This window comes from Bacidia gigantensis (assembly GCF_019456465.1).
Source record: "Bacidia gigantensis strain McMullin 20006 chromosome Unknown contig_180, whole genome shotgun sequence".
Classification (NCBI taxonomy): domain Eukaryota; kingdom Fungi; phylum Ascomycota; class Lecanoromycetes; order Lecanorales; family Ramalinaceae; genus Bacidia; species Bacidia gigantensis.
This window is the reverse complement of record NW_025408596.1, coordinates 3402188-3418134: the sequence shown is the minus strand read 5'-3', so window position 1 is coordinate 3418134 and position 15947 is coordinate 3402188. Positions and strand designations below refer to the sequence as shown.

At 40.4% G+C, this 15947-nt stretch overlaps 5 protein-coding genes across 5 annotated transcripts; 1 reads left to right on the top strand and 4 right to left on the bottom strand.

Moving 5' to 3' along the window:
* Positions 1 to 3793: 3793 nt before the first annotated feature.
* Positions 3794 to 6094, top strand: KY384_003962 (uncharacterized protein; the record flags this gene model as incomplete). The annotated part of the gene is made up of 3 exons (XM_044812471.1): positions 3794 to 4062; positions 4419 to 5454; positions 5975 to 6094. 3 exons carry the CDS (start codon positions 3794 to 3796, stop codon positions 6092 to 6094), a joined length of 1425 nt encoding a protein of 474 aa, XP_044671604.1.
* A 39-nt stretch (positions 6095 to 6133) lies between these two features.
* Positions 6134 to 6928, bottom strand: KY384_003961 (uncharacterized protein; the record flags this gene model as incomplete). Its single annotated transcript, XM_044812470.1, has 2 exons — positions 6134 to 6820; positions 6896 to 6928. 2 exons carry the CDS (start codon positions 6926 to 6928, stop codon positions 6134 to 6136), a joined length of 720 nt encoding a protein of 239 aa, XP_044671603.1.
* Positions 6929 to 8488: 1560 nt separating this feature from the next.
* On the bottom strand, positions 8489 to 8934 carry KY384_003960 (uncharacterized protein; the record flags this gene model as incomplete). Its single annotated transcript, XM_044812469.1, has 2 exons — positions 8489 to 8521; positions 8674 to 8934. 2 exons carry the CDS (start codon positions 8932 to 8934, stop codon positions 8489 to 8491), a joined length of 294 nt encoding a protein of 97 aa, XP_044671602.1.
* A 461-nt stretch (positions 8935 to 9395) lies between these two features.
* KY384_003959 (uncharacterized protein) lies at positions 9396 to 11007 on the bottom strand (the record flags this gene model as incomplete). Its single annotated transcript, XM_044812468.1, has 3 exons — positions 9396 to 9407; positions 9446 to 9840; positions 10788 to 11007. 3 exons carry the CDS (start codon positions 11005 to 11007, stop codon positions 9396 to 9398), a joined length of 627 nt encoding a protein of 208 aa, XP_044671601.1.
* Positions 11008 to 11583: 576 nt separating this feature from the next.
* Positions 11584 to 13351, bottom strand: KY384_003958 (uncharacterized protein; the record flags this gene model as incomplete). Its single annotated transcript, XM_044812467.1, has 4 exons — positions 11584 to 12127; positions 12181 to 12468; positions 12525 to 13250; positions 13302 to 13351. 4 exons carry the CDS (start codon positions 13349 to 13351, stop codon positions 11584 to 11586), a joined length of 1608 nt encoding a protein of 535 aa, XP_044671600.1.
* Positions 13352 to 15947: the final 2596 nt, after the last annotated feature.

Sequence of the window (15947 nt, the reverse complement as noted above, 5' to 3'; positions counted from 1 at the left end):
CTTTTTAGCATTATTTATTCCTTTATTTAATTATTTAAAAATTATTATAAATAATTAATAAAATATTAGAGTTTAGCCTAATATAGGATCTTATCTTTATAGTAAAATAATTATTATACTTTTTTTAATATCTCTAACTTAATAAATAGCTATATTAATTTGTCTTTTTTTTTTACTAGCTTATTTTTATCTTTATTTTATACTTGCTAGCTTTTAAGTAAAATTATATTTATATTATCTAACTAAAAATTTATTATTACGTTTTTAAAAGACTTATACTTTATAAAAAATACTACTTTTTTATCTCCTAAGTAAAGCTTTAGCAAATCTATAAGTAAGTTATTATTAAACTCTAAGCTACTCTTGCCTTAAAGTATAAAAATAAAAGTTAATATAATATTTTAAGCTTAATAGAACTTCTAGAATTTAAAGTTTTTAAGTTTTACTTTTTAGTTAAATAAGCTATAGTACTTACTATTAGAATATATAATTTCTAATTAGTATATAGTATATATAAAATAATCCTTATTATTTTAATCTTTAAGTTCTATATTATATAGTATTATAAAAGTATTATTAAGAATATATTAAAATAAGGTATTTAGTAAAAAGAATACTTAAAGTAAATAGTTAAAAGCTATTTTAATTATAGTAATATAATTTTACCTAATACTTTATTTCTAACTTTTTTTAACTTATAAGCTTTAACTTAAATAATTAAATTAAAATATAGCCTTTTTAGAACTATTTAATTTTTATTAACTATAACTATAACTTTTATTTTTTTTTCTTTTATAGCTATAAATTAAAAAACTTAAAACTAGTAGCAATAATATAATTAGAAATCTAATTTAGTTTTATTAATTAACTAGAAATATTATTATTAAAGTTTTTTTTTAATTAATATACCCTTAACTTTTATAGGGTTAAGCAATATATTATTAAGGGGTACTCTATATATAAAGACTAAATATATATTAAAATTAGAGGCTAAATTAATATAGGCTATAAACTGCTTTTTCTATTCGCTAAATAGCTTTAATAGTACGATAACTAATATAAGCTTATTTTTATTTTTTATTTTTCTAGTTTATCTAATCTTAATATAGAAGTATTAAATATATAAATTATTTTTATATAAGTATATACCTATAATATCTTATTAATAATATATAAATGTTTACTCTATATTTAATTTAGCGCTTTATTATTTAAAATACTTTTGCTAAAAAAAAGAATTTAATAATAAAGATAAATAATAATATAACTAATAATATTTTAAAATATAATTAGCTATTATAAAGCTATAGCAAATTAATTATATTTTATTTAAGCTTATAAAATAGTTTATAATTAGCTTAAATATTTTTTAATTAACTTATTCTATAATCTATTAAATAGATTATCCTTAAAAAAGTATATTAATATATTAATAATAAATAAAATAATTATTTTAAATTAATATTAAATAGCTTTTTTAAAAACTTCTTTGCTATTTATCCTACTTTTATAAAAGATTCTTTCAACTTTTTATTAAAATATTTTTAATTAATAAAAATTTTATTTAAATTTTATAGCTAGAATAAAAGCTATTAGGTTTTAATTATATTATATATATAGGATCTAACCCTTTGTTTTAAACTATTAATTAGTTTTTTATTAAAGACTTAACTATTTATTATATTTTTATAATTAAATTTATCTTATTTTTTTAAAGTATTAATAGCTATCTTTCTAGGCATAGCTTCTAGTTAGAAATTTAAAAATATTCTTTAAGTACTACTACTTTATTCTATTCCTTAAGGGGGAAGTAAGTTAGGTAATATTTCTTCTACGAAATCACTACTTTAATCTAAAGCTTAATATATAATATTTAAATATTTATAGTATATATTAATTAGATTAATAATATTAATAAAGAATTATACTAGGATAAACTTTTATACCTAGTTCTTAATTATTATTATCTTTATTATAGTTATTTTTAAAGCTTTTATTAGTCTTTAAATATAAGTTTTTTTTCTATTCTATATTTTTATTTTTTATTAAACTATTCTTATACTCTTTAAAGTAATATTTAATCTTTAAGTTTTCTATATTTTAAATATAATTTAGTAGGCAAATAAAAAGTAGGATAAAAGTAAAAATATCTAAATAATAAAACTAGGTTAGCTATAAATTATATATATAAGCGTTGTTTATAGTAGCAACATACTAAATAAATTTTATATATAAATTATAATATTTAGTTTATAGCTTTTTATAAAAGTTTTATTAAATTTATTATAGAAAATATTATCTATATTTATATTAATAATATAGTTATTTAATAACTAAACTAAAAAGTAAACTTTATTATTATTAAATATATTAAAGTTAAGTAGCAAAAACTTATAGTAAAAAGTAACTTTTAAAATATAAGGCTTTATTTATTTAAAAATAAAATTTATTATTAAATATTAATAAATTAAAGCTAAATTACTAAGCTAAAATATTTAAAAGCTATTACTTTTAATTTAGTATCTTGCTATTTAAATCTATAATATAAATATAGAAAAAGTCTATATAAAAGAAAAAGTTAGAAAGTTAAAGAGAATAAATAAGTACTAGTCGCTTTGCGTATTATATCGACTTTTAAAGTAATAACTTAATATTAATTTATTATATTTTAGTAGTAATAAAAGTAATAGATAATAGTAGTTTTAATTCCCTTTTAAGCTTATTTTAAATAACTTTATAAAAGTTGTTTATAAATCTAAGCGCAATAGCATTATAATCTTCAACTTTAAAAATCTAAAAGAATTTTTAATTATAATTTTTCTAAATCTATTAAACTATTATTTAGTAGTATATCTAAGCAAAGTAACTATTATAAGTATAAGTTAAAAAAAAGTTTTTATTATTAAAGCTATCTTTATATTAAGATATTATATATCTTTTAAAAGTACTTTAAATCTAAAATAAAGTATTTAAATTAAATATTTAAAACTTATAAAGTAGATTTCTTTTACTTATAAGTTTAAGTATACTTTTTATTAATATAACTAATAAATATAAAAGAGTACTATTAATATTTAAATAAGGTAATAAAAAGTAGAGCTTTTTAATAAATTATTTAGGATATAAATATAATAAAAAGCAAAGTATTAATATAATATTTAAATAAATAAATAAACTCTATTTATTTAATACTTTATTATAATAATATATATAATTTATTTAAAGTTTTATTAAAATATTATTAAAATATTATTTAATTTTTAAATAAAAATAAAAAAAAAAACTTATATAATATATATTATAAACTAAATTTATAGACTATATTAATAATAAATTTAAATATTAATTTAAATTTAAATAAAATCCTATTAATAATTCCTAAAGCAAGTATAAAATATAGGTTTTTTATGCCCTAAAAAAATAATATTTTATATTTTAAAATTTTTTTTTTAATATAGCTTTAGCATTATTAATTAAAAATATAGGATTCTTAAACTTTCTAGTGCAGATCCCCTGCAGGGGAAGCCTATAAGGCCCCTATAAAAGCGCTAGTTCCCCTTAAGCAGGGGGTCTAAAGCTTATGGAGACAAAGGTTGAATCTCGAGGTGCCAAGCCCGGAGATGGAAGAACCCAAGCCGAGTGCCGGGCAGCGTTTGTATGGGCGGAAACCTCTCCGCGCTTACGACTTTGCTTCACTTTTTTTGCTGCTGAACGAACCGACTTCAATCGAGTTGCACGTAACAGAGTCTGCGTCTGCCGTCAATCTGATATTGCTAAAGCCTACTCCGCATCAATGCGACTTATCAGTACTGCAGATCTGAGCCTCCATGAGTTTCTTGGCGAGAAAATACCGTCGTACGCGATTCTCTCGCACACCTGGGGCGAGGAAGAAGTATCGTACAAGCAGTTCAAGAAACTGCAGGACCGCCACTTGGCCGGCTACGAAAAGATAGAGAAATGTTGCGCTATCGCTTTGGAGAAAGGCCTTCAGTATGCGTGGGTCGACACTTGCTGCATTGATAAATCCAGTAGCGCTGAGCTGACCGAGGCTATCAACTCTATGTATGAATGGTATCGGAGAGCCAAAATCTGCTATGCATACATATTTGATTTGGAATCTGCCTACTACCCAAATCTTGAAGGGTGGTCGAGAGAGAGAAAGACGCACTATGAGTTTGACGTCGAGAGTTTAAGAGCGTGCAGATGGTTCACACGGGGATGGACGCTACAAGAACTCCTGGCTCCTGCATTCGTTGACTTCTATGATCAGAATTGGGTCAGAATTGGCACAAGATTTAGTTTGAGTAATCTTTTGGTGGAGGTCACCAAGATTCCTGAGACATTTTTGCTCAGCCCTGGAGGAGCAAGTGTTGCTCAAAGATTTTCATGGGCCGCCAATCGCAAGACTCTGAGAACAGAGGACATGGCATATGTCTTCTAGGCTTGTTTGACGTGAATATGCCGCTCCTCTATGGTGAAGGATCAAAAGCATTCTTGAGGCTTCAATACGAGATTCTGCAATCCTATGACGATGAATCTATCTTCGCTTGGAAAGATGAGGCGTTATGGATGAGTGGACTGCTAGCTCGTTCACCGGCTAGTTTCGCAGACTCGGGTGATGTCGTCCGTGCGACGGATACTCGATTCTATCGAAAGCCCTATGCGACTACCAACCAGGGATTGCACATCGATCTTCCTTATTCCAAACAGGAATTTCTACCTCATCAAAGATTTGATGTGCCTCTTCGTTGTGTACGAAAAGTAAGAGATGCTGAAGCCTACATATGGCTGTCTTTCGACCCCTTAAATAACGAGCATCGACCAAAGGCAAAACGTGCCGTCAGAACTGACTCAGACCAGCTGAAAACATCGAACTCTTCATTCAAGTCTAGTCAATTTCAGACCCTTGGTGACGAAGAAAAATTTTTCGATAGCTATTATATCCCCCATGAATACCATTTGAAGAAGTTACAAACCGTAGATCGCATTGCTGAATTGCATTCTTTCACACAACGAAAGACGTTGTTTACCTCGTTGACTTTACAGCTCTTTGGAGATATGAGAAAAAAGAGTGTATCGACGTTAAGACATCTATCACGAGATAGGATTGGTTTTTTCATCCCGTTGTTCGATATGATGTCGCATCAAAAATTCGTTGAACCACTACTACTCATATCGTGGCTGAAGAGCCTTCCCTCAACCAAGTCTCCTACGGAGGTGTCTATGTTCAGTGGAGAGTTTGGTAAAATGCCTTACAAAGACAATCGAAACCAAGAAGTATGGGACGAAGCATCGTGCGAGCTGGACGAACAGGTACTCACATTGGGGGACATGAGAGTCATTCAGCTGATTAATGGATCAATTATGACTTTGGCGCTTAGAGACTCAGCAGAAGAAGATCTAGAGAATGATTGCAAAATGACTTGCCTCCATCTTCAGCTCGACCGATTTCCAGTATATACTCCGCTACTCCCACTGATCTTTCCCAGAATCAGCCGTTCTGTCTAAAGTCCTCGCTGTCCAATTATATTAACACCAAACGTCGACAACCTCTTTAATAGCCCCTGCTAAGTAGTGTTCACGTTGCTATTGTGGTTGACAAGGCGTCAGATTAATCTTGGAAAACACTCTGGACTAGATGTCACGACCGCAAAGTCTTTTCTTCATATTCATCATCACCGCTGCAGTACTTATTCCCCAACACGGTTGGCACGCCTCAGTTCATTCAAAGTAGATGAATTGCTCCACGGAGCTAGATCCACCACGAAGGCTAAGCCAACGCATAAGTATTTGAGCAAGTTCTGCCAAGAAAGTTTGGAGAACTCTTCGCTTCGAAAGTCATTAAAAGAATTAGGCAGGAATCTAGTCATCCGACCAAACGCCTCGCGAAACGCGACTTTCAAGGAACAGCTATATCGCAGAATACACAAGCCCAGATCTTACAATTTTAGAAGAATGCAGTCCTTATGTCAAGGTCCAAAGGACGAAAGATGAGCAGAGCGTAGAGACCTCCTCTGATCATCCCGATCGTGCGAGTCCACGGGTTTTAAACATGAAGAATGAGAGTATTGAGCGCGACAACCGAGTGGGATAAACAGTACATTTCCTTCCGGTTCCCACCCATTGTAGCATATCAAAGCAGCAAATCAATCTCTGAAGGAAGGAGGGCGCGGCCTCCCCCTATTCCGTCCACCGCCCTTCTATTTCCCTCAACTCCTCGTCCCTGGCTCTTCACATCGAATTCCAAATCTGGTTGAACGTCATCCTGGAATATTTCATTCCAATGATCTGAGTCAATTTCTCCTTTATAGTTGACAGGATCGCGCATAAAAGCTTCTGACACTTCCAGATCAATCGTGCTTTGAGCACCGCCTGGTGACGAAACCGTCCTCCCCTGCTTCGACTTCAACCATTCTTCCATGACTTTTGAGGTACCCTTAGGGTGCCCCGATTCCATCCTATGCTTTTCCAAATTTTCTTCAGTGTCGAAGACTTGGGGGCAGTATCCGCTGGCTGGATCCATATGACAACAGCAATGCCTCTCACTATCTTCAATAATCTCATTTAGTGGAGAAGATTGTTCTTCATACCTCTTGATTCGTCTTACGGTCTTGGTCGCCCGGTTTCTTTCTCGTCGCTCACGTCGTACGTCTTGTGCTTTGGCAAGGTGTGACTCACAAAAGACCACCTCGACGGTTGGAATATTCGGCTCTTTGACTTCGAATGGACCAGCGGCGATGTTTAGGCAGCCTTTTGCCTGGCACAGCTCGAATCCGCTCATCTCTGGTCGTGCGTCAAAAGTCTTAATGATAACTATCAGCTTCGAGGTGCAAAAAGCTTTTTCTGTATGGTTGGGGATTGCAATCGAAATTTTTGAAAGTCAAAGGAGAGATACTTGCGCGAGAGCTATTAAATATCCTGTCTGCATTGGCACTTTTAACCCGACGATTGCAGGCGGATACACTGCCTAAAAGATGATAGATTGATGAAGCTTGCCATTGTGTTGGAACAAACGAGCCTTGATTGCCCGAAGGCCATGGACTCTGAACACTCAATCAAGGCTCCATCCTAGCAATCTTTGCCCTCAAGCGATGTTACTCAGCCTACTTATTACAGCCAGCATAGAGTCAGTACCCTTCACAGCAACCATCCACCAGGCGAACCTCGTCTGCGACCTGAAACGCAACTTCGCGCCGTGATGCCCAACCGCCTAGAGAAACTCTTCCATACAATCTCCGCCGTTTTCCTCCCTGACCATACCCTCGCCTGCTTCAACGCCTCCTTTCCCACCGACAATTGTCTATTCCTTTACTTGCCACGATTAAAAGTCCTTAACTCCATTATATTTTGCTGCACTATACTGAAGTCTCGAACTTCTCTTACTATCTTTCCGATCTCCAGTTACCACGAGCAAGGCCGTACCAGGAAATCATTCACAATATCCTGCAACGTTACTTGAATACAAAATCTCACAGAGACCACCGATTGGTTGGAGCAATGCATATGGATGACAAAATTTTATTCATCCCAGTGCTAAACCCGACATCACAAAACCGTACGGAGCCCAAAACAAACCCTCGATATTGAGCTTGATCCACTGTGCCTCAAAGCCACCTACTGCCAACCCACACTCTCTCGATGAATACCCACTTCTACAGCTTGACAGTGTTTAGCAAGAACTATGTTCAAACTTCTCTCCTAGATTTTTAAACAAAAGCCTACGACTCTACGCCTTCGAGAGTCTGCGACATAGGAACACTCGCTCAATGCATCTCGTCAGCACTTTCCCACCAGCCTAACACAGCCCTTGACAAACACGAATAACGACGAGCAGGACCTCCGCCACCCAGATAAAATCCACATCATAGATATCCACAGTGCTAGTAACAGTAGGCACATCAATCAAACCAAGATCTAGCACACAATACTCAAGCCAACATGAGGAGGCGGGGGCCCATCACTCTATGCGCTTTAGTCAAAAACCTCGAGCGAGAATCTGAGACTGCCACCATTGAATGTGAGCACCAACACCGCATCAACACACCCTCCACCCTCTACCCCAGCCGCCTCTTTCACTACTCCTTGTACTCTCTCGACACACGTCCCAGTCTCTGGTAGTTCTCGATAACAGGGACATTCAGCTGGTACTAGTGCTGGTTCGGTGAAGCAGCCCGCCACCCTCTTCTCTGGGTAAAGCTCGCTTATAAAAGTTTCTCACGTGGCCCGGGTCGGTCGTGCGGTGTAGTGTGTCTTCAGCAAGGTCACAATCCAGAAGTGGGTGATGCAAGAAATGAATGGGGCTCCTGATGGAGGTAGGTTTATGAGGAAGTTTTAAAAAATGACAGACTCATGGTGAGTGGATTCATTTTGGGGGACTGGGGGGAAAGTGCCATGAACATAGTCATGAGATCAAGCCCCGAAATTTGAAGATTGAATGAATGTAATAATGATATGCATACAACCCTCATCCAATTCTCGTGATACCAGCCTACGAATCTTCTGTCACTCCTTCCTTGCTTTTCTAATTGAGGCAAGACCTGAGTACTGATCTCGCGCTCAGGGCTCCTATCCAGTACAGTGCCTATAGTCTTTTGCATATTTCTCATACCACAGATGACCACCAAGATGGCAGGGGCTCCGGCCACAATTCTTCTTTTCAACATGACTCCCTACTTTCCCGCCGCCTTGATTTGCCTTCTGCCACTTGGACTCCGGATCCTTTTTCTCGTTGGAAATATATGGCTTCATCTTCTCGAAAGCTTCTTCATGTTTACTCTCCGCAGCGAGGTCTATGAGGTCTTGGAATGTGCGGTGGTCTGTATTCACTTCGAGGAGATGAAGAGAGCGGTGGACGGCGACGTTATCCGATCTGACATGCATGCGGAGGATGATTTCGAAGGTTTTCATCGGGTCGTTGGCGACGTTGTCGGGCATCTTGACGTTGTTGATGATGTAAGTGATTTAAATTTTTGATTAGTGCTTTGTTGAAATGTGGAAGGATAGATAGATCTTTGACGGGCTGATGTGGAAAGTAAGGCATTGTGCTGAGTATTTGTATTGCGCGCACGTTTTGCAAACAATATCCCAGATGTAATGCAATGATCTGGTTGATTTAAGGGCTGCTTTGTTGCGAGCGAGTCGTGCAAGCTCTATTCGCAGACTTCGGACTATCCACGTGAGGGTGAAACGATCGATGATACATTTAAAGATTGGTAGGCCACACAACTGCACCCTATCACCGACACCAAGCAATACCGCTGCAAAGGCAGAGACTTGATTCAGAGCCAGACTGTTTGCTCATGCAAGCTAGATTCGGGATGGTCAGCTTCCTTATTGCGGAACTTTCTGTGTTCTAGTCAAGACTTGGACCTGGACAATAGCGATGAAAGCCGAACTCATCCTGATACCTATGGCCACCAACTTCGAAACACTTTCCATGACATACCAATTCTTCTGCGTCGCTTCGAATGGCTCGGTGGCAACGTCTCTCCCTGGTCGTCTGCTCTTCCAAGGTCGTCGTCTGCAACTCAGACAGAGGAATGTCATCCCGCATTCTGTCGTTTGTATGGGTAAATGGAGCACCTGCGTCCTTTATGTCACGCTCCGTGTAGTCCAGCACCAGATTGAGTGCTTTGCCTTTCTGATGAGTCGCCAAATTGGCCAGCTCATGGATAGTGGCTGGTGATGCATTTTGTAAGAGAATTGCGCAGTAGTGAGCTTTGATGCATGTGAGGTCGTACTCTTGTCCTTCTCGAGCATCGAGATAATTGTTCTTGAGACGAACGAGAGCTTCGGGGGGATAGTGATCGTCGTGGGTATGTAACGAACCGATTGGCTGACCTTTGAATGTCATGATTACAAGAAAGATCAGAGGGTGCTGGTTTTATTGAATTGCGCTTTTGCTCGCAGCTGTATGTTTGGCCGAACGCACGGATTTGCGGGCTCTTCACTCAGAAGGAGGTGAGATTCGATCATCAAAGGGATGATTGTCTTTGAGATATGAACAAAGAGAAGTTGTCCCTGTCGCACAAGGAAGAAGCCACGAATACCATTCTCGAGGGTCGTGCAAACATGATTCAAAGCGCCTTTGTTCGCCTTTGTAGTAAGCTTTGTAGAACAATCTCCGCCTGACGATCATGTTCTCGAAGCGAGACGTTAATAGGTCTACCAACTATCAGTGAACATTCACTCTCCCATAGTAGGCAAAGGGCTGTGCAACATCTTTGTCGAACCTTTCATTGGGAGCTCGTCTGGCGACGAAATGAGCCTGGCTGCTGTCTTACGCGCATGGCGTAGACAACGAGCAAAATTTTGCATGTCGTACAAGTACGGACTGGGAATTTCAAGGCGATGAGCCATCATAGGCTTTGAATGCAATGAGGGCAAGTGGGCAATAAGGGAAGAAAGAAGGCCGCGAAATGATCAAGTTGCAAAACCCGGACTGGAAAAACGTTGCGCCGGGCAGGCAAGTTAAAATACCGTGCGATCGATGATCCATGAAGCAAGTTAAGACTTTCATAAGAAGCGAGCTTCCAGACTTGAAATTCCAAGGCTCCTCGTTCGAAACACCGAGACCAGCTCTGAAGAGCAAAACCCGAGTCCTTTAGAATCTAACCCCATATCCATCGCCCCCAAAAAACAGGCCTCGTATGGCATCCCTCTGCGAGACCCCAACCGAGATGATCTCCTCCGCTCAAGATTGAGGTGGCATCATTGCTATCTCTCATCTCTGTCTCAGTCCTCCTCGATCCAGTCAGCTGCAGCTGTACCCTAAGACGTAAGCCAACCCTCCTCCACGACATCATTCCCCTCTAGAACATTGGCCCCTGCTGGTTGCGGCGGCTGTATAAAGCTATTCTCCGTTGTCACAATCTCCTCACCATTTGAGGCGATGAAGTTCGGGTTCGCGAGCGGGGATGCGAGGGCAGGGATGAAGAAGAACCCCAGGATGAAGAGGAGGATGAGGAGAGGTACGATGGTGCGAGGTGAGGGTGGCTGTGATGACATTCTGCGGGATTATGAAGTCGTTGGTGTGGTGAGGAGGGGAGGTGGTGGTAGATTAAAAATGTTTGTTAGGCGGTGAAGAGTTGCGGGACTGTTGGATACCGTTGGTGAATCAAGCCTGCAGGGAGGTTGAATGTCTGCGAGATTGACAGATCCGAGCGTGGGTGAGACTTATGTATGACCGCTTCCCTCATGTAAGGGTCCATCGAGAAACACGCGCGAGTGGTGAGGCTCGTGCGCATAGAACATGTCTTAGTGCGAAGTTCGCAAAAATCGCGGTCTAGGCCTGAGACCTTTCTTGCATCATCTTGATTAGCTATCGGCGAGTAATATTTTGACGGTCGATCAAGATCAATCTGCTGACGGCTGTTGCAAATTATTCTCTAGATCGTAAGGGAGGCCTCAGGCTAGGAGCTGTGGTTGCTTGTACCATTGGAATAGCTCATGAGACGAGCGATTTCAGGTGTGGAGCTTTCGTCGTAGGTCATCCACTGAGGAAGAGATCAAGAGCGTTTTCTGAGAGTGGGATACTTTCTGAGATCTTTGTCCTCTCTTTCGCCGAGGCATTACAGCTCAAATTTAGACAAGCCAAGACCAAAATTTGTTCCACCTCGTTCTAGGACGCCTACTCTTCTCCTTGTCCATCATATCGTCCTGATACTGCCTTGCGTCGATAGCCGCTTTACCAGTCCTTAGATCGACCTCTCCAGACCTGATCGTTCTCGTCCGCTTGAGTAGCTTCCAGCCGACGTAGAGACATGCATAGATCGGCAGCCCTATATACGCTGTGACAAAGTCTGTAAGATTCAGCGATTTGGTCTTGGAAGGAAATGTCCAGAAGCCATTGAATAGTATGATAATTGCGAAGTAACACAGAGCCGCCCACGCGACATAGGGCTGACCCTTTGATCTGTACGGCAGGGTGGACCGGGCGATGCCTTGAGCGCGTAGAGCGTAGTAGAATTTCAAATACGCCACGAGTACGGACGTCCAGATTAGGAGTGAGCTGATAGAGATTATGTTCTGTAACCAGACAAACACCTGTGCGGAACCTTTGCTGCAGGAAAGGAGAGAAAGGAGGGCAACTGTAGCCGTGGCTGCGATGCAATAGTACGGCGTGCCGCTGGAGAAGAATGTCAGTAACTAACCGAGAGGGGGTTCATCATTACTACTCACGTCTTTGAGCATGTGAGAAAGATTCGCGGCGCCTGCCCATTCTGAGCTAGAGCAAAGAGATGGCGCGAACCACCGAAAAGGAATGCGTTTCCAGACGAGATGGCTGAAGTTATGATGCAGGCGTTGATAATGGAAGGTAGTGCTGGGATGCCGGCGCGATGAATGGCAATTACCCAAGGCGATGCGGCTCCTCCAGGCTCGTTGTTCTTGATCGCGCTGATCAAGCGCTTCTCATTGTACGGGACAAGAACTCCTATCGCTAGGGAGCCGATGACGTAGAATATCAGGCTGGCGACAGGTTAGCTTGATACTCGTCAGAAAGTGTTTGATGCGACGAATCTCACATTCTCCAGAAGACTTTGCCTATGGCTTTGGGGATATTTTTCCTTGGATTCTTGACTTCTCCACCCGCAACGGCCACTATTTCGATGCAGCCATACGCAAAAGTCGCGTTAATGAGCGTGGAGAAGAAGCCTAAGAAGCGACCTTTAGCTCCATTTGCGACGAACGCCTTCATCGCACCAGGGTCATTCCAATAGCGGAAACCAAGCCGGTCGTGCTTCGGACCCCCTCCAAGATCAATGATGAAGGCCATGAGGATCAGCCCAACAATTGTAATGATCTTGATACTTGCAAACCAGAACTCAGCCTCGCCGTATACGGAGACTGTAGAAATGTTGAGGCATACGATGCCAATTAGAATAAGGCATATCCATAGCGCGACGTTGATGTGGCGTATGCCTTCCCAGTACTGGATGACTACAGAGGCGGCAGATACCTCTGCGGCAACCGTCAAAGAGTATGAGTACCAGCTATTCCATCCTACCGCGAAGCCCAACGCTCCATCAACGTATCTGGCGCAAAATTGAGGGATAGCCCCTGGGATTGGGAGCCATGTTGCCATTTCACCAAGAGATTGTACCATGCCATAGACAGCGATTCCAGTGAACAAGTATCCAAGAAATAAGCTGAGAGGTCCAGCTTGAGTGAGAGCACGGCCGATACCAAGAAAAAGGCCAGTCCCTATCGTTCCCCCAATCGCGATGAATTGAATGTGACGGGCCTTGAGACTGCGATCATGGTCAACAAGAGCCTACCGTTGTCTGAGATAGACTGCATACCCTCTTTCTACATATCCAAGCTCCTCAGCTGTATCGATGTCGCCATACATATCTGCCGCTTCACAAATGCCTTGGCCATACGATCGAAGGCATGCTGAATCGTTGAGGAAGTTGGAGTTCGCGAATAGGACGAGGCGTACCCGCTGATGTTTGACGCATCACTGTGTCGCGTGAGCTCGATACTGGACTCTGCTTTTCCCATTGTCTTCCTTTACGGATGATGACAGAGTTGGTAGACTTTGGAGGAAGAAGTCGGGGCCAAACTTCCTAGAAGTCGAAAGTCCTTCCCCATGATAAACGATTCCAAAGTATGCGGCTCTCTTTCTCTGATCTGTCTAGCTTTTCGACCGTTCAGGCTTGGCGAGGCTTGTAATGCGGCGTGAAAATGGCTAGATAGTGGCCCGAGCGGCACCAGAGAACACCTCCTAGGTGGAAGACATTGTCCGCTGACGGCGAAAGCTCTCTTGTATTTTGATCTGCCTTGTCTGGATGCAAACTACCCATCGCGTCATCTATTTCCAAGTAAGGTACAAAGTCGCCGGATAGGCAATGCGCTGTTCATGTAGCATTTAGAGCAGGAAGAAAGGGAAGGGCCGTCCCCACTCGAATGGACGGTGCTGTCAGGGCCTGTGGCTGGTCTGTGCCCACATTATTTGCCACGATTTTAGGGCGCTTGATAGTTTCAATGATTCTTCACACAAAAGCCACTCATCCTGGTAGCGGTCTTGTTTTGATGGCCCGCCAGACAGACATATGACGCAATTGGAGCATCTCCTCGCATGCTTGCGATAGCGTATCGACTGAGGCGAGTTGAGGTACTTCCAATTGGACAATTGACGTAGCGTGAAGAAGCTCGAGCGTGCCTGAGAAGGTCGTGCTTTTACTGTGCCATTGTTAAGTGCGGCGCGCGTTCCGTTGCTGCGTTGTGGGGTTTGCCGTACCTCTTCTAGACCGTGTTATGGTCAGAAGATGTTCCGGAGGCTCTCAGCGAAAGGCAATATATGTGACTGGTGCATGCGAGCGTACAGCGACTTCAAAGAACATAATGTTTGGTGAGACGATGCCTTCGGTCCCTCCAAGACGCGTCATCGCGCCAAGTCGCGCTAGACCTAAAACGTCAGTCGACGCCTTTCCCTTTTCGCTCTTTGTTGCCGAAATCTATCCTACAAGCATTTCCATCCTTTGCCTCCTAGGCATGAGGTTAAACTGTACTTTGCCACCGTGGTGTTTAATCTGCATAATAGAGGATCACTACATAGGGGTTTCTACGCATACTAACTATATTAACCTCGTAAGTAGCGACAGTTTTAGAGGTTTGGTCCACCTGCCAAACGACGATCCTTACAACTATAACCCTTAGTGGCTCTAAGGCTATTAACTTGTATGATTTCTGTCTAAATAAGGGCAAACAGTTAGGAGGTGGACAGATATACGACGCATTTCCTCAAGCTCCAAATACGTTAGTAGCCAATCCTCACTTACTAGCAATTACGCTATTATATATCTTTTTAGCTACATAGAAACTGCCCTTATAGAGGAGAGAAAGAGCCTATCGCCCAGCTATAATAGATATATCCTTGACGCGTCTCAGCAAAACAAAGCAACCTGATTTTGTTGATACAGAGGTAAGGCCGCGGGTAAGAAAGGGAGCTTTTATGCATTACTATTACATAAAAAGTTGGTGGATAACGAGGTATTCAAAGACTATATACCGTTTTACTGGCCGACGTAGAGGACAAAATGGTAGATATATAGGGGTGTGTTGGACAAGCTTCCGATAGCTACCTCCGCCAGAACGTTCTCTATACAAATTACGTACAAAAGAAGCCTATAGATCGTAGGGAAAGCTACAACACCAACAGCCAAAGATAAACGGAACACTGGAATTCGACTCTTTGCCACAAAAGAGTATTAATAGGCTACTGCTGACAGGAGCAGTCCAGCCTAAAGAGGAAAGATAATCAAATATACGAGTAGATATAGGTTAGACAGCAACACTAAAGATTATACAAAAATAAGGCTATTCAACAAAGCCTATTGTAGTAAGGAGCCGGGGTAGGAGGCTCTCCTCCACTACGATAGAAAAAGTTATTTTATAGATATAATCTAGGACGTTTGATTGGACAGGATATGTATTAGTAATTAGACGAGCTTCATAACTGGTCTTTACGACCGGTTGGGTATTCTAAGAGTCAATCAATCAATCAATCAATCAATCAATCAATCCATCCTTTCCTCAGCAATGTTCTCGACCTGGCAAGAGCAGCTGCACTTCATCTAGAGAGATACCCACAGTCGTTTCCCTCGGTCTGCCATCCAGGCTACAACTTCCTTCGTCACCAGACACGGCCGTTTCGTCGTCGGGCTGTAAGAGGAGGAAAGCGCTCATATTTTCGGACAACCCTAGGTCAACACTGCATGAATCCCGGTCTGATGATACCCGAGCTTCGAATCGAAACATGAATACGCTATGATGTACCTGAAGCCTCCAAATCAAATTCTTGATTTGGTTGGCTTAAAAGCCCTTAGCTGAGCAATCGGCTCCGTGTCCGCTGGCGATCAGAATATCCTCATTATGAAGCTCACAAGGGCCCGTTCGAAGCTCACATCCGATCGAAGGAGATTGAGCAGGTATTCGAAGCACCA